General features: G+C 43.1%; 1 protein-coding gene across 2 annotated transcripts in view; it reads right to left on the bottom strand.

The window, feature by feature from the left end:
• ttc39b (tetratricopeptide repeat domain 39B) overlaps positions 1-19,656 on the bottom strand; it is a 209,936-nt gene extending 190,280 nt beyond the window's left edge. For both annotated transcript variants that reach the window (XM_078214156.1, XM_078214157.1), the window contains exon 1: positions 19,509-19,656. In XM_078214156.1, the coding sequence (XP_078070282.1) occupies positions 19,509-19,541 (33 nt within the window). In that variant the 5' untranslated portion in view covers positions 19,542-19,656. The remainder of the gene's footprint in view (positions 1-19,508) is intronic.
• Between the last annotated feature and the right edge of the window lie 3,351 nt (positions 19,657-23,007).

The following is a 23,007-nucleotide window of genomic DNA, read 5'->3' as shown; positions in this document are numbered from 1 at the left end:
TAATCATTTGCGCCCACAGTGAATGTGGGTGCGAAATCCCTTCCATTATTTGATTTCTAGCAACTTGCGTTTGTGTTATTGTTCAATGGTCTGCTGCTAATTCACTTTTTTGCTTCAGATTTTATTTCTAAATTAACAAAACTCAGCAGTGGCTGGACATGCACATTCTGTCAACTTCGCCAATCCAACAGGGCCTGGGCACAATTTCATACAACAAAGCCATTTCCCATTGGTATGTCCAATGCTTTCAGATTACTGTGTATAAGTTCATCATTTAGTTCATAGGGAATGGTCCTGGACTGGAAAGGGTATAAATCATATCATATCAGAGAATAAAATGCCTCCATCACACTGATAAAGCTACTCAAATAGTTCCGCTCTCCTGCATATCTCATAGTCCAAACTTTAATTTTGCAATTCCCTTATAAAAGTGCCTACAAAATGTGCTCCCACCACCTTACCGAAACACAGAATACTACAGTGCAGAAGAGGCCCATCGAGTCTGCACCGATGCATGAAAGGCCCAGACCTGCCCACCTAATCCCACTTGCCAACACCGCACTGCACTGCACTGCACTACAGGCACTGCACTCCAGATCACAACAATTCGCTGCACAAAAAAAAATTCATCTCCCTCTGGTTCTTTTAGGATAACTAAAAAAAAAGGGTGGAGAAGATGAAATATGAAGTTAAGCTAGCTAGTAAAATAAAATAAGATTGCAAGAGTTTTTTTAGATATATAAAAGGTAAGAGAGAGGCAAAAATGGACATTGGACCGCTGGAAAGTGAGGCTGGAGAGGTAGTAATGGGGGACAAAGAAATGGCAGAGGAACTGAATGGGTACTTTGTATCGGTCTTCACGATGGAAGACACCAGTAACATGGAAGAACTTCAAGAGAGTCAGAGGGCATAGGTAAATGTAGTGGCCATCACTAAAGAGAAGTTTCTAGGGAAGCTGAAAGGTCTGAAGACCGGATGGACTACACCCCAGGGTTCTGAAGGAGATAGCTGAGAAGATTGTGGAGGCATTGATGGTGACCTTTCAGGAATCACTGGAGTCAGGGAAGGTACAGAAAGAAGTCTCACAACACCAGGTTAAAGTCCAACAGGTTTATTTGGTAGCAAAAGCCACTAGTGAAAGAACCCATTTGCTACCAAATAAACCTGTTGGACTTTAACCTGGTGTTGTAAGACTTCTTACTGTGTTTACCACAGTCCAACGCCGGCATCTCCACATCAGGGAAGGTCCCAGAGGACTGGAAAAAAAGCTAATGTAACATCCCTGTTTAAGAAGGGAGGGAGGCAGAAGATGGGGAATTATAGACCAGATGGCCTGACCTCAGTTGTGGCTAAGATCTTGGAGTCCATTATTAAGGATGAAATTACAGAGTACTTGGAAATAGGGCTTAGTCAGCAAGGCTTCGTCAAAGGGAAATCTGACAAATCTGTTAGAATTTTTTGAGGAGGTAACAAAGAAATTAGACAAAGGAGAGCCAGTGGACGTGATTTATTTAGATTTCCAGAAAGCCTTTCACAAGGTGCCTTACAGGAGACTGGTAAATAAGCTAAGAGCCAATGGTGTCAGAGGCAAGGTACTGACATGAATAGAAGATTGGCTGACAGACAGAAGGCAGAGAGTGGGGATAAGGGGGTCCTTTACAGGACCGGTGACTAGTGGTGTTCCACAGGGGTCAGTTTTGGGACCGGTGACTAATGGTGTTCTACAGGGGTCAGTTTTGGGACCGGTGACTAGTGGTGTTCCACAGGGGTCAGTTTTGGGACCGGTGACTAGTGGTGTTCCACAGGGGTCAGTGTTGGGACCACAACTTTTCATCTTCCACATTAATCATCTGGAAGATGGGACTGAGGGCATGGTTACAAAATTTGCAGATAGTACAAAGATATGTAGAGGGACAGGTAGTGTTGAGGAAGTGGGGAAGTTGCAGAATGAACAGGTTAGAAGAAGGGGCAAAGAAGTGGCAGATGGAATACAATGTGGGAAAGTGTGAGGTTATGCACTTTGATAGGAAGAATAGAGGAGTAGATTATTTTCTAAATGGGGAAGGCTTTGGAAATCTGAAGCACAAAGGGACTTGGGAGTTCTGGTTCAGGACTCTCTTAAGGTTAACATGCAGGTTCAGTTGGCAATTAGGAAGGCAAATTCAATACTGGCATTCATTTCTAGAGTGGTAGAATACAAGAGCATTGATGTACTGTTGAGGCTGTACAAGGCTCTGGTCAGACCCCATTTGGAATATTGTGAGCAGTTTTGGGTCCCATACCTAAGGAAGGATGTGCTGGCCCTTGGAGGGGGCCCATTGGAGATTCGCAAGAATTATCCCAGGAATGAAGGGTTTGTCATATGAGGAGCGGTTCAGGAGTCTGGGTCTATACTCGATAGAGTTTAGAAGGACTTGAGGGAGGATCTAATTGAAACTTACAGAATACGGAGAGGCCTAGATAGAGTAGACATGGAGAGGATGTTTCCACCAGTCGGAGAGACTAGAAGTCGAGGGCACAACCTCAGAGTGAAAGGACGTTCCTTTAAAACTGAGATGAAGAGGAATTTCTTCAGCCAGAGGGTGGTGAATCTGTGGAACTCATTGCCACAGAGCGCTGTGGAGGCCAGGTCATTGAGTGTCTTTAAGACAGAGATAGCTCGGTTCTTGATCAATAAGGAGATCAAGGGTTACGGGGAGAAGGCAGGAGAACGGGGATGAGAATCATATCAGCTATGATTGAATGGCAGAGCAGACTCAATGGGCCGAATGGCCTAATTCTGTTCCTATACCTGATGGTCTTATGCTAATTATCTTAAATCTGTGTCCTCTGGAAACAGTGTGTCCAATGGAAACAGTTTCTATTTACACTTTCAAAACGAGACATAGATAGAATGCAAGACTGGGCGGAGAAGTGGCAGATGGACTTCAACCCGGATAAGTGTGTGGTGATCCATTTTGGCAGATCCAATGGGATGAAGCAGCAGTATAATATGAAGGGTACCATTCTTAGCAGTGTAGAGGATCAGAAGGACCTTGGGGTCCGGGTCCATAGGACTCTTAAATCGGCCTCGCAGGTGGAGGATGCGGTCAAGAAGGCGTACGGCGTACTGGCCTTCATTAATCGAGGGATTGAGTTTAGGAGTCGGGAGATAATGCTGCAGCTTTATAGGACCCTGGTTAGACCCCACTTGGAGTACTGCGCGCAGTTCTGGTCACCTCATTACAGGAAAGATGTTGAAGCCATTGAAAGGGTGCAGAGGAGATTTACAAGGATGTTGCCTGGATTGGGGGGCATGCCTTATGAGGATAGGTTGAGGGAGCTTGGTCTCTTCTCCCTGGAGAGACGAAGGATGAGAGGTGACCTGATAGAGGTTTACAAGATGTTGAGAGGTCTGGATAGGGTAGACTCTCAGAGGCTATTTCCAAGGGCTGAAATGGTTGCTACGAGAGGACACAGGTTTAAGGTGCTGGGGGGTAGGTACAGAGGAGATGTCAGGGGTAAGTTTTTCACTCAGAGGGTGGTGGGTGAGTGGAATCGGCTGACGTCGGTGGTGGTGGAGGCAAACTCGTTGGGGCCTTTTAAGAGACTTCTGGATGAGTACATGGGATTTAATGGGATTGAGGGCTATAGATAGGCCTAGAGGTGGGGATGTGATCGGCGCAACTTGTGGGCCGAAGGGCCTGTTTGTGCTGTGGCTTTCTATGTTCTATGTTCTATGTTCTTAAAACTCCTCAATTTTGAACATTTGTATTCAATCCCCCTTTAGCCTTCTCTGTTCTAAAGGAGAACAATCAGAACTCCTTTAAGTCTCTCCAATAAAGCCACTCTCCAATAGCACTCACAAGTTGCTATTTTCTTCAGCCACACAAGATTCACACTTATCTGGGACTTTAGTCTGAAATCACAGTAGCATGGTTCTCAACAAATTTCTAAACAACATGACTTCCACGAAGTGCTTTGTTTAGACAAGAGAAGCTGTCTTTGATTAAAGTGTGACAATATGCAGACAGGTTGTATATGTCATTGACACTCAACCAGTAAAAACAAAGGCATGTTAGAATTTAAGAAAGAGGAACTGAACAAGGAGTTTTAATAATTACAAACATTTTAAAGAATTCATGCTATTTTACTGCAGAGTATATAATACATAATGGTAACAACCAAAACTAATATCTGAAGTGCAACAGTGATCAAAGATCAATGCTAAGAAAGGCCTCAACAGAAAGAATGGAGTCAGGTCTGTTTGGACCTTAATTCACAAGGTGAATAATTTGGGCACGCTTAGTTTTGTAGAAGTTATTTTTTTCTCCTTAGCCTCACCTCAGACTTCCACAGAAAGACTTTATGTTAAACTTGATCTTCGATGTGCTCAGGAGTCATATTAATATCTTTCATAATCCATGTTGCATTATAGTCAGGAAGTGGTCATGTTACTGGACATGTAATTCAAATACCTCAACTATTCCTTCAGTCTCAAGTTCAAATTCCCACTCTGGCAGTTTGAGAATTTGAATTTAATGTTAAAAATTCATGCATAAAAAGCTGTACGAGTGAAGTGACTAGAAAGCTTTTAGATCATGGTTAAAAAATAAGTGGTTCACTAACACTACTTTAGGGAGGAAATCTGACTGTTCTGACCCAGTCTGGCTTATTATATGACACGACAACAACATGGTTGGCTCATAATTGCCCATTAGAACCATAGAACCATAGAAAATTACAGCTCAGAAACAGGCCTTTTGGCCCTTCTTGTCTGTGCCGAACCATTTTTTGCCTAGTCCCACTGACCTGCACTTGGACCATATCCCTCCACACCCCTCTCATCCATGAACCCGTCCAAGTTTTTCTTAAATGTTAAAAGTTAAAATGTTAAATGTTAAAAGCATTGGTGGAGTAGTGGATGAGGTGGGGGGCTATTGTAGGCTGCAAAGTGACATAGATAGGATGCAAAGCTGGGCTGAAAAATGGCAAATGGAGTTTAACCCTGATAAACGTGAGGTGATTCATTTTGGTAGGACTAATTTAAATGTGGATTACAGGGTCAAAGGTAGGGTTCTGAAGACTGTGGAGGAACAGAGAGATCTTGGGGTCCATATCCACAGATCTCTAAAGGTTGCCACTCAAATGGATAGAGCTGCGAAGAAGGCCTGTAGTGTGTTAGCTTTTATTAACAGGGGGTTGGAGTTTAAGAGCCGTGGGGTTATGCTGCAACTGTACAGGACCTTGGTGAGACCACATTTGGAATATTGTGTGCAGTTCTGGTCACCTCACTATAAGAAGGATGTGGAAGCGCTGGAAAGAGTGCAGAGGAGATTTACCAGGATGCTGCCTGGTTTGGAGGGTAGGTCTTATGAGGAAAGGTTGAGGGAGCTAGGGCTGTTCTCTCTGGAGCGGAGGAGGCTGAGGGGAGACTTAATAGAGGTTTATAAAATGATGAAGGGGATAGATAGAGTGAACGTTCAAAGACTATTTCCTCGGGTGGATGGAGCTATTACAAGGGGGCATAACTATAGGGTTCGTGGTGGGAGATACAGGAAGGATATCAGAGGTAGGTTCTTTACGCAGAGAGTGGTTGGGGTGTGGAATGGACTGCCTGCAGTGATAGTGGAGTCAGACACTTTAGGAACATTTAAGCGGTTATTGGATAGGCACATGGAGCACACCAGGATGATAGCTTGATCTTGGTTTCAGATAAAGCTCGGCACAACATCGTGGGCCAAAGGGCCTGTTCTGTGCTGTACTGTTCTATGTTCTATGTACCACTTTATCCGGCAGCTCATTCCACACTCCCACCACCTTCTGCGTGAAGAAGGCCCCCCTAATATTCCCCTTAAACTTTTCTCCTTTCACCCTTAACCCATGCCCTCTGGGTTTTTTCTCCCCTAGCCTCAGCAGAAAAAGCCTGCTTGCATTCTCTATCTATACCCATCAAAATCTTATACACCTCTATCAAATCTCCCCTCAATCTTCTACGCTCCAGGGAATAAAGTCCCAACCTATTCAATCTCTCTCTGTAACTCAGCTTCTCAAGTCCCGGCAACATCCTTGTGAACCTTCTCTGCACTCTTTCAACCTTATTTACATCCTTCCTGTAACTAGGTGACCAAAACTGTACACAATACTCCAAATTCGGCCTCCCCAATGCCTTATATAACCTTACCGTAACACTCCAACTTTTATACTCGATACTCCGATTTATAAAGGCCAATATACCAAAGGCACTCTTTACGACCCTATCCACCTGTGACGTCACTTTTAGGGAATTCTGTACCTGTATTCCCAGATCCCTCTGTTCAACTGTACTCTTCAGAGTCCTACCATTTACCCTGTACGTTCTACTTTGGTTTGTCCTTCCAATGTGCAATATCTCTCACTTGTCTGCGTTAAATTCCATTTGCCATTTTTTAGCCCATTTTTCTAGTTGGTCCAAATCCCTCTGCAAGCTTTGAAAACCTTCCTCACTGTCCACTACACCTTCAATCTTTGTATCATCAGCAAACTTGCTGATCCAATTTACCACATTATCATCCCGATCATTGATATAGATGACAAACGACAATGGACCCAACACCGATCCCTGCGGCACGCCACTAGTCACAGGCCTCCACTCAGAGAAGCAATCCTCCACAACCACTCTCTGGCTTCTTCCATTGATGTGGAGATGCCGGCGTTGGACTGGGGTAAGCACAGTAAGAAGTCTCACAACACCAGGTTAAAGTCCAACAGGTTTATTTGGTAGCAAATACCATAAGCTTTCGGAGCAATGCTCCTTCGTCAGATGGAGTGGTCTCTGTTCTCAAACAGGGCACAGACACAGAAATCAAATTACAGAATACTGATTAGAATGCAAATATCTCACACTTGTCTGCGGTAAATTCCATTTGCCTGGCTGGCTGTAGAGATTTGCATTCTAATCAGTATTCTGTAATTTGATTTCTGTGTCTGTGCCCTGTTTGAGAACAGAGACCACTCCATCTGACGAAGGAGCATTGCTCCGAAAGCTTATGGTATTTGCTACCAAATAGACCTGTTGGACTTTAACCTGGTATTGTGAGACTTCTTACTGTTCTTCCATTGAGCCAGTGTCTAATCCAATTTTCTACCTCCCCATGTATACCTAGCGACTGAACCTTCCTAACTAACCTCCCATGAGGGACCTTGTCAAAGGCCTTGCTGAAATCCAGGTAGACAACATCCACCGCCTTCCCTTCATCCACTTTTCTGGTAACCTCCTCGAAAAACTCTAATAGATTGGTCAAACATGACCTACCACGCACAAAGCCATGTTGATTCTCCCTAATAAGTCCCTGTCTATCCAAATATTTGGAGATCCTATCCCTTATCACACCTTCCAATAATTTGCCCACCGCCGACGTCAAACTTACTGGCCTATAATTTCCCGGATTTCTTTTGGAACCTTTTTTAAACAACGGAACAACGTGAGCCACCCTCCAATCATCCGGCACCTCCCCCGTGAATACTGACATTTTAAATATGTCTGCCAGGGCCCCTGCAAGTTCAACACTAGCTTCCCTCAAGGTCCGTGGGAATACCCTGTCTGGTCCTGGGGATTTATCCACTCTGATTTGCCTCAAGACAGCGAGCACCTCCTCCCCTTTAATCTGTAAAGGTTCCATGACCTCCCTACCTGTTTGCCCTATTTCCTTAGACTCCATGCCCGTTTCCTCAGTAAATACGGATGCAAAAAAACCATTTAGTATCTCCCCCATCCCTTTTGGTTCCATACACAGTCTACCACTCTGGTCTTCAAGAGGACCAATTTTATCCCTCACTATCCTTTTGCTCCTAACATACCTATAGAAGCTCTTTGGATTTTCCTTCACTCTGTCTGCCAAAGCAACCTCATGTCTTCTTTTAGCCCTCCTGATTTCCCTCTTAAGTAGCTTCTTGCACTTTTTATACTCCTCGAGCATCTGATGTGTTCCTTGCTGCCTGTACATTTCATACAACTCTCTCGTCCTCTTAATCAGTGTTACAATCTCCCTCGAGAACCAAGGTTCCTTATTCCTATTTACTTTGCCTTTAATCCTGACAGGAACATACAAACTCTGCACTCTCAAAATTTCTCCTTTGAAGGCCTCCCACTTTCCATTTACATCCTTACCAGAGAACAGCCTGTGCCAATCCACACTTCCCAGATCCCTTCTCATTTCATCAAATTTGGCATTTTTCCAGTTCAGAACTTCAACCCGAGGACCAGATCTATCCTTATCCACGATCAGGTTGAAACTAATGGCATTATGATCACTGGATCCAAAGTGTTCCCTCACACTCACATCCATCACCTGCCCTAACTCATTTCCCAATAGGAGATCCAATATCGCATCCTCTCTAGTTGGCACCTCTATATACTGATGTAGAAAATTCTCCTGAACACATTTTACAAACTCTACCCCATCTAAACCTTTAATAGTATGCGAGTCCCAACCTATATGTGGAAAATTAAAATCCCCTACTATCACAACTTTGTGTTTCCTGCAGTTGTCAGCTATCTCTCCGCTGATTTGCTCCTCCAATTCTCGCTGACTATTGGGTGGTTTATAATACAACCCCATTAATAGAACATAGAACATAGAACAGTACAGCACAGAACAGGCCCTTCGGCCCACGATGTTGTGCCGAGCTTTATCTGAAACCAAGATCAAGCTATCATCCTGGTGTGCTCCATGTGCCTATCCAATAACCGCTTAAATGTTCCTAAAGTGTCTGACTCCACTGTCACTGCAGGCAGTCCATTCCACACCCCAACCACTCTCTGCGTAAAGAACCTACCTCTGATATCCTTCCCATATCTCCCACCACGAACCCTATAGTTATGCCCCCTTGTAATAGCTCCATCCACCCGAGGAAATAGTCTTTGAACGTTCACTCTATCTATCCCCTTCATCATTTTATAAACCTCTATTAAGTCTCCCCTCAGCCTCCTCCGCTCCAGAGAGAACAGCCCTAGCTCCCTCAACCTTTCCTCATAAGACCTACCCTCCAAACCAGGCAGCATCCTGGTAAATCTCCTCTGCACTCTTTCCAGCGCTTCCACATCCTTCTTATAGTGAGGTGACCAGAACTGCACACAATATTCCAAATGTGGTCTCACCAAGGTCCTGTACAGTTGCAACATAACCCCACGGCTCTTAACTCCAACCCCGTTAATAAAAGCTAACACACTATAGGCCTTCTTCACAGCTCTATCCACTTGAGTGGCAACCTTTAGAGATCTGTGGATATGGACCCCAAGATCTCTCTGTTCCTCCACAGTCTTCGGAACCCTATCTTTGACCCTGTAATTCACATTTAAATTAGTCTTACCAAAATGAATCACCTCACATTTATCAGGGTTAAACTCCATTTGCCATTTTTCAGCCCAGCTTTGCATCCTATCTATGTCTCTTTGCAGCTTACAACAGCCCTCCACCTCATTCACTACTCCACCAATCTTGGTGTCATCAGCAAATTTACTGATCCACCCTCCTCTAAGTCATTAATAAAAATCACAAAGAGCAGAGGACCAAGCACTGATCCCTGTGGCACTCCGCTAGCAACCTGCCTCCAATCCGAAAATTTTCCATCCACCACCACCCTCTGCCTGCAATCAGACAGCCAGTTACCTATCCAATCGGCCAACTTTCCCTCTATCCCACGCCTCCTCACTTTCATCATAAGCCGACCATGGGGGACCTTATCAAATGCCTTACTAATGTATATGACACCAACTGCCCTACCTTCATCAACACACTTAGTTACCTCCTCAAAAAATTCTATCAAATTTGTGAGGCACGACTTGCCCTTCACGAATCCGTGCTGACTATCCCGGATTAATCCGCATCTTTCTAAATGGTCGTAAATCCCATCTCTAAGGACCTTTTCCATCAATTTACCAACCACCGAAGTAAGACTAACCGGTCTATAATTACCAGGGTCATTTCTATTCCCTTTCTTAAACAGAGGAACAACATTCGCCATTCTCCAGTCCTCTGGCACTATCCCCATGGACAGTGAGGACCCAAAGATCAAAGCCAAAGGCTCTGCAATCTCATCCCTTGCCTCCCAAAGAATCCTAGGATACATTTCATCAGGCCCAGGGGACTTATCGACCTTCAGTTTATTCAAAACTGCCAGGACATCCTCCCTCCGAACATCTATTTCCTCCAGCCTATTAGCCTGTAATTAATGTGGTCATACCTTTCCTGTCAAAGGCACAGCCTTTCTTTTGGCACAGCCTTTCACTTCGTTCTACCATTACCTCATCAGGGCAACTAGGGATGGACAACAAATGACAACATTGCCTATGATGTCCACACCTTGTGAATGAATAATAAACAAAATCCAAGTATTTGATTACAAAGGTGCCCTCATGGTCAAAGAAAAATGATTAATTAACTTTCAAGTCTTTCAACGTTGAAATTTCCGAGTGGTGGGTTTATGCAAGAGGATACTTTAGCAACCATCTTCTTTGTTACCCAAAGCACATCAGATACAATAATAGCTTGTTATGGGGAAAACATTGGATTTATTCAAAAAAATATAAACCGGATGCACGGATGCACAATGAGAAGTGTTATTGTTTAGCAGGAACAGCTACACAGAGTTAAATTGAGTGTCTTAACTTGTGGTCCAAATGCAGCCTCTTATAGCAGAAAGACACACACACACACATTGTGAAATTTGGGAAGACAAAATATCTGGCATGTATAGTCAAGAAAACAGATTTCCTCCATTCATGATTTTTGAGGACCAAATAAGTTGGAGATAGTCACTGCTTTTCAACAATTAAAATGCAACTGTTGGTACAGCAGATTGCCAAAGGTGGTTTACAAAACCAATCCTTTTTTGCAATTACAAATGTACCGAAAATGTTCCCCACCTTACTGATGCAAAACTAGTTTTCCAGATGGCATTACTAACTCTCCTCTGATGTGTTCCTGTTTTCTCGCCGCCACTACCAAACCCTCTCCCACTGCATCAATACTACATTTTTAATTGCATGCCTGCACCCACATGGGTAGGAGAAGCTTAATGCCAGAAGCACAGTTGAAAGTTGTCATGTGATGTACGCTTCACCCAAAAACAGGTCGTTGGCTCATTATCTGCTGATACTACATCCGGAGCTGTTTTCTTGGCAGCTTTTCTTTGTCAGTCATTAGTAGAAAGTAGTGCAAAAAATTCAAATCCACTGCACAAGATATAGGTTCAAGAGGTTGGTTATTATGTTAACAGACAAAAGCAATGGCATAAACCGAGTCAAAAACAAATGCTTTTAATTGTCTTTAAAAAGGGATATGCCTAACTGGCTACTTCTTCAGTTGAGATGTGGAAACCCAAGCTGATCTTTCCGATCCCTATTCTGGATTCACAAACTGATGCAGCACTCTCATATAGCCCACTCCCATCACAAGCTCGGCTAAATTAAAAAGATGAAGGTCAAACCTGAAACCTTGCATGTCTCAATACTGTAGCCCATACATTTACCCTTTAAACTGTCAGGAAAACAGAATTGCATTTCAATGGGAACCACAATCTTTCCAGAGTTCAAAAGGTATTATAAACAATGGGATATTGCAATGTTCAGTAGGTTCCAGCCAAAGCCATTTGTGCCTCATGGACGAGTGAGCAGAATCAAACATTATGTTCCAAAAACATGTGAAAATTCCATAATGCCATCCAATAAAAGTATAATTTGATATATTCACTCATTACAAATCAAGAGGCACAATTATAAACAGAATTGGTTCCCCTATTTACCGGTGAAAAATCACGAAATCTATTACAGCAAAGTGGAACTTGGCATGGTCAGTTGCCATAGAAAGTGACCGTGTAACAATTGTAAATACATAATCATGATGGTTGCTGTTTGAGTAAATGATGCCAAGTTTCACACTGCGTAATAGAATACCCAAATGTTAACAATAAACTAATGTAATTTTACCACCAGAGCTTGCATACTTCTTTATTAAAATAAACTAATTAGTCTTCCATCAGTGACTGGGGACAGAACATTGAAGCTAAATAGCCTGAAGAGATTGTTGCTGAATATTCCTGTCTGACTTCAGCATGACCCATTTTTCAGACACAGTCCAGCCAAATATCAAATACAACTGATCAATTATCATAACTTTTATTTGAACAAGTCTGTACGGAAACAGTAGCAACCCCAATTGAGTCGCAGAAACATCACCCGAGTTTATGAACTCTCCTTCCTCCAAGGCTTTGCCCCGCATCAAGGTCCAGATTGCACCTGGCTTTGCCCTTTCCTGACTCATTTCGCCAACTTGGGGCTTTTCTCTTTTTCCCCCAAGAGGATTTTTAAAAATTGTCTGCAGGGAAAGAGCCACACACAAGCTCATACTCAAACTGTCGGAGCTGCCACTAGCAAACAACAGTACAGCACAGGCACAGGCCCTTCAGCCCATCAAGCCTGCGCAAACAATGACGCCTATGTAAATTAAAGATCTTTTGCCTCTATGCAGTCCATATCCTTGCATTCCCTGCCTATTTATGTATCTGTCAAGATGCCTCTTATCTTGTATCTGCTTCTACCACCTCCTCTAGCAATGCATTCAAAGCACTTACCACCCTCTGTAAAAAAGACTTGCCTCTCACATCTCCTTTAAACTTTCCCCCTTTTATCTTAAACATTTGTCCCCTAGTAATTGACATTCAGTATCAGCCTGCCATGAGGGACCTTGTCAAAGGTCTTGCTAAAGTCCATGTAGAACACATCCACTGCCCTGCACTCATAGAATCATAGATTCCCTACAGTGCAGAAGGAGGCCATTCAACCCATCGAGTCTGCACTGACAACAATCCCACCCAGGCCCTATCCTCATAACCCCATGTATTTACCCAGCTAATCTCCCTGACACTAAGGGCAATTCACCTAACCTGCACAGGAAACCCACGCAGGCACAGGGAGAATGTGCAAACTCCACAGACAGTCACCCAAGGCTGGAATTGAACCCAGGTCCCTGGCATTGTGAGGCAGCACTGCCACTGTGGCATCAATCATCTTTGTCACTTCCTCAAAAACTCAACCAACTTTGTGAAACACAACTTCCCCTGCACAAAGCCATGCTGCCTATCGCTAATAAGTCCATATTTTTCCAACTGCGAGAAATCTTGTGCCTAAGAATCCTCTCCAATAATTTCCCTACCACTAATGTAAGGCTTTCTGGCCTGTAATTTCCCGGATTATTCCGGATCATTTCTATGATTATTTCTGTTGCCCATTTTAAACAAAGGAACAACACTGCCTATTCTCCGGTCTTCTGGGACCTCTCCTGTGACTAAAGAGGATACAAAGATTTCGTACAAGGCCCCAGAAATTTCGTTAAAGACCTCATCCATTTTCTCCAGCTCCATGCATAAATTCCTCCTGTCCTTGAGTGGACCTACCTTTTCCCTAGTTATCCTCTTGCTCCTTATATGAAATGCCTTGGGATTTTCCTTCATCCTGTTTGCTAAGGACACTTCATGGCTCCTGTTAGCCCTCCTAACTCCTTCTTTCCTGCTTTCTTTAAATTCTCGAGGGTTCTGTCTGTCTTCAGTTTTCGAAACCTTACATATGTCTCCTTTCTCTTTTCAACTAAGCTCACAATTCTCTTGTCATCCAAGGTTCCTGAATCTTGCCATCCTTATCCTTCATTCTCACAGGAACATGCCGGTCCTAAACTCTAAATCAACTGGCCTTAAATGATTCCCACATGATGGATGTAGATTTACCCTCAAACAGCCACCCCAATCTAGATTCCCAGTTCCTAATAGTTAGCCTTCCCCCAATTTAGTACGTTCACCCAGCACTACTCTTATCCTTAACCATAAGTAACTTAAAACATACAGAAATAAAACATACAAAATACAGCCAGAATGCTCCCCCACTGAAATTTTGATTACTGTGTATGTATCTGTCTGCATTTGAAGAGAGGCCAGAGGGCTAATTATTGTGTGTGGGGGATTGGGGCATTGCGGGGGACTTCACATAGTCTCCTGTCACCTGGGAATATGGAGACTTGGCTGAAATCTCAGTGATGACTAACAGTCGCATCTTATATTCTGTGCCTATTCAGAAGCACTCCAGTTCCCCCCAGATTGGGAGAAGTACTGCTACAACTTCAGATAAGTTGCAAATTAAGTCCATTTTATTTTAAAGCCAAATTGTGTATAGCAGAAATCACAGTGAAATTGCAGCCTTTGCTGCTGTGATGGGCAACCTAGGCCCTCTCACATCTCAGTGGGCCGCAAGTTTGAAATCAGGCTTGTTCACAAACCATAACCCTTGAATAAGATTGAATACATTTAATACACGCTGAACACCCCATAACGAGGTATAGAAAATGCTAAATCATTCATATTTTAATAGAACTATCAATGTCAAATGGTAAAAACAAAACAGATACTTGAAGGGCGGCACAATAGCACAGTGGTTAGCACTGCTGCTTCACAGCTCCAGGGACCTGGGTTCGATTCCCGGCTTGGGTCACTGTCTGTGTGGAGTTTGCACATTCTCCTCGTGTCTGCGTGGGTTTCCTCCGGGTGCTCCGGTTTCCTCCCACAGTCCAAAGATGTGCGGGTTAGGTTGATTGGCCATGCTAAAATTGCCCCTTAGTGTCCTGAGATGCGTAGGTTAGAGGGATTAGCAGGTAAATATGTAGGGATAAGGGGGTAGGGCCTAGGTGGGATTGTGGTCGGTGCAGACTCGATGGGCCGAATGGCCTCTTTCTGCACTGTAGGGTTTCTATGATTTCTATGATTTATACTTGAACGGATGCAGAGGAAGTGCGCAGCTTTCACAGTCAATATGCTCACTTCACATGCTCTTCCTTTATGCGCGTATAACTTCAGTTGTACCTATAGGAAAAAAACTATGTGGATGGAAAAAAGCAGAATGTGGCAACCCTGCGCGTGAACAACAGTTGACAAAATGTCTCGTAGGCCACACTCAGAAACAGATGGGCTACAGGTTACTCACCACTGTTCTGAAACTACAAACATGATTTTGTGTCATTTGAAATCCTCAGTAGAAAACTAAATTTTATTTGGATCGTCTCACATTAAAATCAATGCTGTCAAGATGGCCTTTAGGGAATGTGTGTGTGCTGTTGCTATAGACAAGTAAAGCTGAATGAGCGTTCCTCCTGGCAAAGATCCATGAGCTGCAGTGGCTCAGATGAAGTAACAGACTGGTGATACATAAAGTAACATTTTTACACTACTTTAAAAACAGAGTTCCATATTTATATTATGTATTATACATTGATCCAGAATATGCAGATCATAATAATTATATTACTACGTTGCGTTGTTTTTGTTGGCATCTGAGTTCACATAAATTTTATAGTGCTAAAATTGAGTCACATTGGAAAATAGTTTAGGCAACACTGGGATAAATGAACCATCTAGTGTGCTTCTGCACCTCATAAGTTAGTTCAGGTTAGCTGAGGAAGAGAACCATGGTTCCCACTCTGATCTGCATCCAGTGGTACCTACTCTCAACAAAGGCCTCAAGTTCCTAAATTTCTAATTTCAGTTAGGTAGCATGCCAGATTCCATGGGAGTGATTCTCCCAGCCCATTGCACTGCTTTAGCAGCACAGCAGACCGGGAGACTTAAGCGGAGGCCGTTTCATGGGCTCCCCACTGGGGGCCACAGCCTGTGCGAGTCTCTGGGCGCCGGATTTCCGGCACCATCAGCTCTGAGCAAAAAACCTATGCAGAGCTGAATAAATTATGCTGATGCTCATTGTAATATACTTTATACCTTATTAGTGAGCCCTGGACTGAAGTCTCCAGGCCCACTGGGATCTACCCCCACCCTCCCCTCCCACGGCCAGGAGTGTTTCACTCCAGCGCGGTTTACAATAGTTCCGCACTTGCTGGGAGCTGGCGGCCCAACCCACTGAAGTGAAGGGGGCCATCGATGTCCCCCAGAAGGTCAGGGATGAGGTGGGTGCCCACCAGGCATCGGGCAGTGCCAAGGGGGCGGGGTGATCGGTGGGGTCAGGGGTGTCTGTCGAGCCTGGTCCAGACATGTCCAGAGTGTCAGCAGTTGTGCCATGGGGGCATCGGTGGGGCAGCAATGGGGGGTCGTGGGGCTGGCCAATGATTGATCGGGAGGCCAGCAGTGCGGGACCACTGGACATGCAGCGATCTTGGTGCTGACAGATCAGCGCATGCACAGTGGCCCGCCCAGTGCTATGCTGCCGGCTCTTCAATGGGAATAAGCCCCACCCACCCACCTTTTTGGACTGGTTTACGCTAGTGCACTCTGCAGTGCACAGAGTGTGGGAGATTCATTTTGAAAAAGCCAGCGTGATTTACTCCAGTTTTTACGCGAATTCAACACTTAGAATTATTTGGGTAGAATCGCCCATCATATCTCCCTATTGGAGGAAGAAAAAGCAGAAAGGCGGGGTATCTCTGAATTTTATTTTGAAATTCAACAAGGCAATTATGTTCAATTCTGGAAATCAAGGAAAAATGTCGATGCCTTGGAGAGAGTGCAGAGGGGATCTATGAATCCACAAAGGGACTACATGGAGATGTGAAAAAAAAACAGAAAATGAGAAACAGCAGTTTGCAACAGGCCAAACTATTGAGTATTGAGACAAAACCTAATACCACAACAGTTAGAATCATTTAATCTGACTAAGACATCAACTATTTATCATGATATCTTTTACTGCATTTGGAAAAAATATCCTTAGTTTGAAGTGAATAAATATGTCATGGTTCAGGTGGCATTAATAATTCACTAACCTTAACTCTTAAAAGTTTTTCAGGATTTCAATCCCTCAGCATATATTGGAACAGATTACAATCTGTGCCATCCTATATGACTAACACTAATTTATCATTATAAGTCAAAAAGTAAAGTTGTCATAGTCCCAGATGAGCATAGGCTGCTCTTCCCTTTGAGAGAGAGGGAGAAAGAGCTGACTGGTGGTGATTTTAACCAGAGGATCACCACACCTCAGGCAAGGGGCAAGGTTGAGTAGGTGGGCCTTCATGATAACCTCAGCTGGTACAGGAATTGAACCCATACTGTTGGCATCATTCTGCATCACGAACCAGCTGTCCAACCAACTGAGTTAACCGACTATTATAAATAGCACATTGAAAAAGACAGTTAAGCATGACAAGAAACTGTCAGCTTTAAATATTTGGTTGACTGTCTCAATGTAAATTATCTAACGTGTAGCAAATTACACATTTACTGAACTCTGGTTAGTCAAGTCACTAAATTTGACCTTACACTTGTTCAGCAAAAATTGTGTTAAAAATAGATTTTTTTAAAATCATAAATGTTGTAATGACAATTATGCATGATATATATTCAAGATAAGTGGCAGAAGGTGTAGAGGGAACATGAGGGAGAAATCTTTATGCAGAGGGTAGTGGGTGGAATTCACTGCCTGAGTTGGAGGTGGAGGCAGAGACCCGAAACTCTTTTAAAAGTACCTGGATCTACACCTTAAGTGCTGTTACAGGGCTCTAGGCCCGGTGCAGGAAGGTAGGATCAGAAAGGGCACCTGGATGTCCTCGGGCCAGCATGGACAAGTTGGGCCAAATGGCCTTTTCTGTGCTGTAACTTTAGCATGGTTCTATATGCAGTTTTACTTAGCTGAAATAAACATATATTATACACACACGATTATAAAATATATTATAATTATCAGTTCATATAAAGAAAAGACTTATCCTTCTAAAAGCTTATTTAAAAAATAGAAATGGGCTTAAATTTGCAAAGCATTAACCCAGTCAGCTTCACTTGCTTCGTACATTGGTCTAGCACCGTGCAGACCTGATTACGTATTGCAATCATTAACAAAATTTTCAATCCCACATTTTAGCAAATAGTGCCTTCATAATTCGAGGATATCTTACAACGCAGATATATATTTCCAACATGTTGGCTGTATTGGAAAACCCACTTTATTCGCTACATGTTCTAAAGACTTGGCAAATGAAAGAGAAAGGTATGGGAAGGGAAAGGAAATAACCAAGAGATTAAAAAATAACATATAGATTTTAAATGCAAATTTTTAAAGTCAAATTTGATGGACAGGCTGAATGCCAAATGCATTCTTAAAAGTAAAAAGGAAGGATTTTTCAGGTCTACACTCAGTAACACTGGATCAACTAAGCTCAGGCAAGATGGCAAATCACAAGGTCAGAGATTACACCCTCAAAGAATCTCACCCAGTTTATTTCCATTTATTTAAATACGTGGATTCGTTTGCAGGCAGATACTTCAACCCACCTGTTTTCTCAATATTACTCAAGCAATCCATCCTGCCAGGGCAGAAATTCAGATAATCTCCCTCATATCTGGCGAACATGGAACAAGTTCACACTTCAAGTGTAACAGTTCATCAGAGCTTCTGATGAAACACAATCTCGGCTAACATTTCAGTACTGAGAGAATGCTGCACCATCAGAGAAGCTGTTTGCGAATGAGATGTTATGACAAGGGCACGTCAGTCCTCTCAGGTGAAACCTAAAAGATCCCACTGCACTGTTTGGAGTGGGAGACACTGGAGTTACTCCTCAGAGTCCTGGCCAAAATCTACCCTTAAAAAATACACACTGCTATTTGGAGAGCCTTGCCGTGGACAAATTGGCTGCCGTATTTCCTGCACAAAATATGCCCATCATCTCCAAGGTTTTGTTTCATATGGTTGCCCTCTGATTTTTTTTGCATTCGTTATTTAAAAAAACTACGTCCTTGAATTTTCCTACTCTCTCATGTGGCAAGCTCAGGCGCAGCATTGAACTCTGAAGAGGCAGACAAGCAGGTAAACCTTGGACAAACCTGCAGCGTTTGGGACTGCTCCTGAGAGCTTCTACCCTCAGACTGGGGGATGAGATGGGACAAACGATTAGGGGATGAAAGAAAAGGTCCCTGGTTTAAAAAAAAACCCATCACCAGATTTAACACTGCGCTCTGCGAGCTGCAAAACATACTGCTGTCCAGTGTCCTCTCTCAATAATACTGAACTGGAAGGGGCTAATGTAAATAAACACATTGTAAATAATACTTTATAAGAGAAAGAGAGAAAGAGTGAGGTTAATATACAGCAACGGGGGGTGGGGGGGTGCGTCACTACCTGGAGACAACATGGATGGCAAATAACAAGATGTCTGATCTCCAAAAAAATACAATATAAAAGTATTGAATGTGCTTTGGCGAAAAGGAATGAAAGGTTACTAGGTTTAAAAATACTGGACTACATAGGGTTAAATTGCACAACACAGCCAGTGGGAAACCAGAGTAACAAAATGGGTGAAAGACCTTCCACGAACAGCCAGTTTAACATATACATAAGGAAAATACTTCATATTTTAACCTGACTCACCCCAGCAGCCAAAACCTCTTCTGCAGCATATTTAATCCCTCTCCCGCGTTGGAATCAGTATCACAAAAACAAATGCAATTTAAGATCAAATATCCCCCCACCCCACACAAATAAAATATTAGGTCGGAGAATTTACCTCGTCAGCCTCGCTTTCTGTGTGGTTGGCCATGATCTCCACAACGAGCAGGGTGAGTAACCCTGTAGAAAGTTTCTGTTCACTGGCACAACCGAGAACGTTTCCCTATGTCGCGGTCTTTCCGCCGGATGGATCCAGCCGCTGTGTCACTAGAAAACGAAAGGAGAGCAAGTCCTCTGTTAGTCATCTGAGCAGACTCCTCCTTCGACAAAGCCGGAGAGGGAGCAGGCACCTGTCCGCCAGGTACAACGCTGAGCATCATTCTATACACCGACTTAGATATTTGTAGTTATAACAGGCAAGTCTCAGTTGGATTTTCCTAACAATTATCTGAAGATAGATACGGTCAGACCTGCTGAGTTTATCCAGCATCTTTTATTTTTATTTCAGACAATTCTCTTATCTCTTTTAGCGACTCTGTGAAAGCGGCAGCGAAATTGTTATAATAATTTAGCGTTCAAAGGGCTAATAATTAGCAGATGTGAGTTCAAATCTCGTAAAAGCAGTTGGTAATTTTAAATTTAAAAATGGAATAAAAACGATGACCCATGAATCTGTTGGATTTTCCTAAGGATTTAATAGTTTCACAAAAGTTTTGCCTGTTGCTTCCCAATAGTGTTTTTATAATTGGGGGGGGGTCATTTACCATAAACATACTTCAAATTATTTTCCTGAAATCAAACAAGATAATCCAGTTAAAGGCACATTAAACGACATGATACAACGTTCATGTTGATTACATAGGATTACGTAGGACATATGACATAGACATAGTTCATTTGGCATAACCGGTCCAGGCATTTATGTTTCACTCGAGCAGCTTGGTATAAGAGGGAAAAAGAAGAATGGCCCTAATAATAAATAATGACATAATGATATCAGTGAGAAAGGATCTTGGATCAGAAAATCAGGAGGTAGAATCAGTGTGGGTGGAGATTAGGATTGCAAGGGTGAGAAAACATTGGTGGGGATACATTCTTCTTCAGTTCCCTGCCCAAAGGCATGTCCAACCCACAGTGGCACCTTAGGTAGGGCAAGGGGACAGATCCCAAATCCACTCCAGCTAGAACAGGAATTGAACCCATGCTGTTGGCACCAATCTGCTCCACTGGCCGTCTAGCCAACTGAGTCCCACAAGGAGTCCCCAGTTTGCTGTGGCAAGATGCACTTTTACATACATGTTATAGCCTGGAGCTGCACATCGTAATGGTCAAGGCTCCAGTTTCTTTCCATCACAGGACTGACCAGGGATTTATCCCATTCTTACCACCTGTTGTTGACACATGGTGGAAGGGTTTACAAGTTGCCACACAATCTGGTTAACTGCATTATGAATGCACCTTCTTGGGCCATCAAGTACCAGAGTGGGATTGGAACCGGAGCTTCTGGCCCAAAGGCAGGGACACTATCCCCTGCACAACCAGATCTCTGGGAGTAGTTTATAAACTCCTTAACACTAGTTGGATGGTGCATTAAACAATAAGTTATTAGAGCTTGTAACAAAGGTCATGCAAAAGTTGTGGAGAACTTTAATTTGATTTGATTTATTAAATAAACATGAATAAAATAAATGTTGCTACAATTGTAAGAGGCTTTGGTGAGGTCATACCTGGAATACTGCATTTAAGGAAGGATATATCTGCATTAGAAGCAGTACAGTAAAAGCTAACTAGATTGGTCTCTGGGATAAAGAGTTATGATGAGAAGCTGAGTAAATTGGTCCTATATTCTGTGGAGTTTTGAAAAATGAAAGGTGATCGTGAAGTGGATGATAGGGACTGAGGTTGTTTCCCCTGATTGGGGAGTCTAGAACTAGGGAGCACAGTTTCAGGATATCGGGTCAATCTAGAAACATTTCTTCACTCAAAGGGTTGTGAATCTTTGGAATTCTCTACTCCAGAGCATTGTGGATGTACCATTATTGAATATATTTAAGGCTGAGGTAGACAGAATTTTAGTCTCTCAGGGAATCAAACAATATGGGGTGCAGGCAGGGAAGGTGTGATAAGGGATAGGATCTCCAAATATTTGGATAGACAGGGACTTATTAGGGAGAGTCAACATGGCTTTGTGCGTGGTAGGTCATGTTTGACCAATCTATTAGAGTTTTTCGAGGAGGTTACCAGGAAAGTGGATGAAGGGAAGATGTTGTCTACCTGGATTTCGGCAAGGCCTTTGACAAGGTCCCTCATGGGAGGTTAGTTAGGAAGGTTCAGTCGCTAGGTATACATGGGGAGGTAGTAAATTGGATTAGACACTGGCTCAATGGAAGAACACAGTAAGAAGTTTAACAACACCAGGTTAAAGTCCAACAGGTTTATTTGGTAGCAAAAGCCACACAAGCTTTCGAGGCTCTAAGCCCCTTCTTCAGGTGAGTGGGAATTCTGTTCACAAACAGAATTTATAAAGACACAGACTCAATTTACATGAATAATGGTTGGAATGCGAATACATTCGCATTCCAACCATTATTCATGTAAATTGAGTCTGTGTCTTTATAAATTCTGTTTGTGAACAGAATTCCCACTCACCTGAAGAAGGGGCTTAGAGCCTCGAAAGCTTGTGTGGCTTTTGCTACCAAATAAACCTGTTGGACTTTAACCTGGTGTTGTTAAACTTCTTACTGTGTTTACCCCAGTCCAACGCCGGCATCTCCACATCATCAATGGAAGAAGCCAGAGAGTGGTTGTGGAGGATTGCTTCTCTGAGTGGAGGCCTGTGACTAGTGGTGTGCCGCAGGGATTGGTGTTGGGTCCATTGTTGTTTGTCATCTATATCAATGATCTGGATGATAACGTGGTAAATTGGATCAGCAAGTTTGCTGATGATACAAAGATTGGAGGTGTAGTGGACAGTGAGGAAGGTTTTCAAAGCTTGCAGAGGGATTTGGACCAACTAGAAAAATGGGCTGAAAAATGGCAAATGGAATTTAACGCAGACAAGTGTGAGATATTGCACTTTGGAAGGACAAACCAAAGTAGAACGTACAGGGTAAATGGTAGGACTCTGAAGAGTGCAGTTGAACAGAGGGATCTGGGAATACAGGTACAAAATTCCCTAAAAGTGACGTCACAGGTGGATAGGGTCGTAAAGAGTGCCTTTGGTACATTGGCCTTTATAAATTGGAGTATCGAGTATAAAAGTTGGAGTGTTATGGTAAGGTTATATAATGTGGAGATGCCGGCGTTGGTTATATAAGGCATTGGTGAGACCGAATTTGGAGTATTGTGTACAGTTTTGGTCACCTAGTTACAGGAAGGATGTAAATAAGGTTGAAAGAGTGCAGAGAAGGTTCACAAGGATGTTGCCGGGACTTGAGAAGCTGAGTTACAGAGAGAGATTGAATAGGTTGGGACTTTATTCCCTGGAGCATAGAAGATTGAGGGGAGATTTGATAGAGGTGTATAAGATTTTGATGGGTATAGATAGAACCAGGATTAGTTGCCTGACTTGATGGTAATGGGAGATGGACAATGAGGTTACAGATATTGGTGGAATA

This window comes from Mustelus asterias, chromosome 6, assembly GCF_964213995.1.
Source record: "Mustelus asterias chromosome 6, sMusAst1.hap1.1, whole genome shotgun sequence".
In the NCBI taxonomy this organism is placed as follows: Eukaryota; Metazoa; Chordata; class Chondrichthyes; order Carcharhiniformes; family Triakidae; genus Mustelus; species Mustelus asterias.
This window is presented reverse-complemented; position numbering and strand designations above follow the sequence as displayed.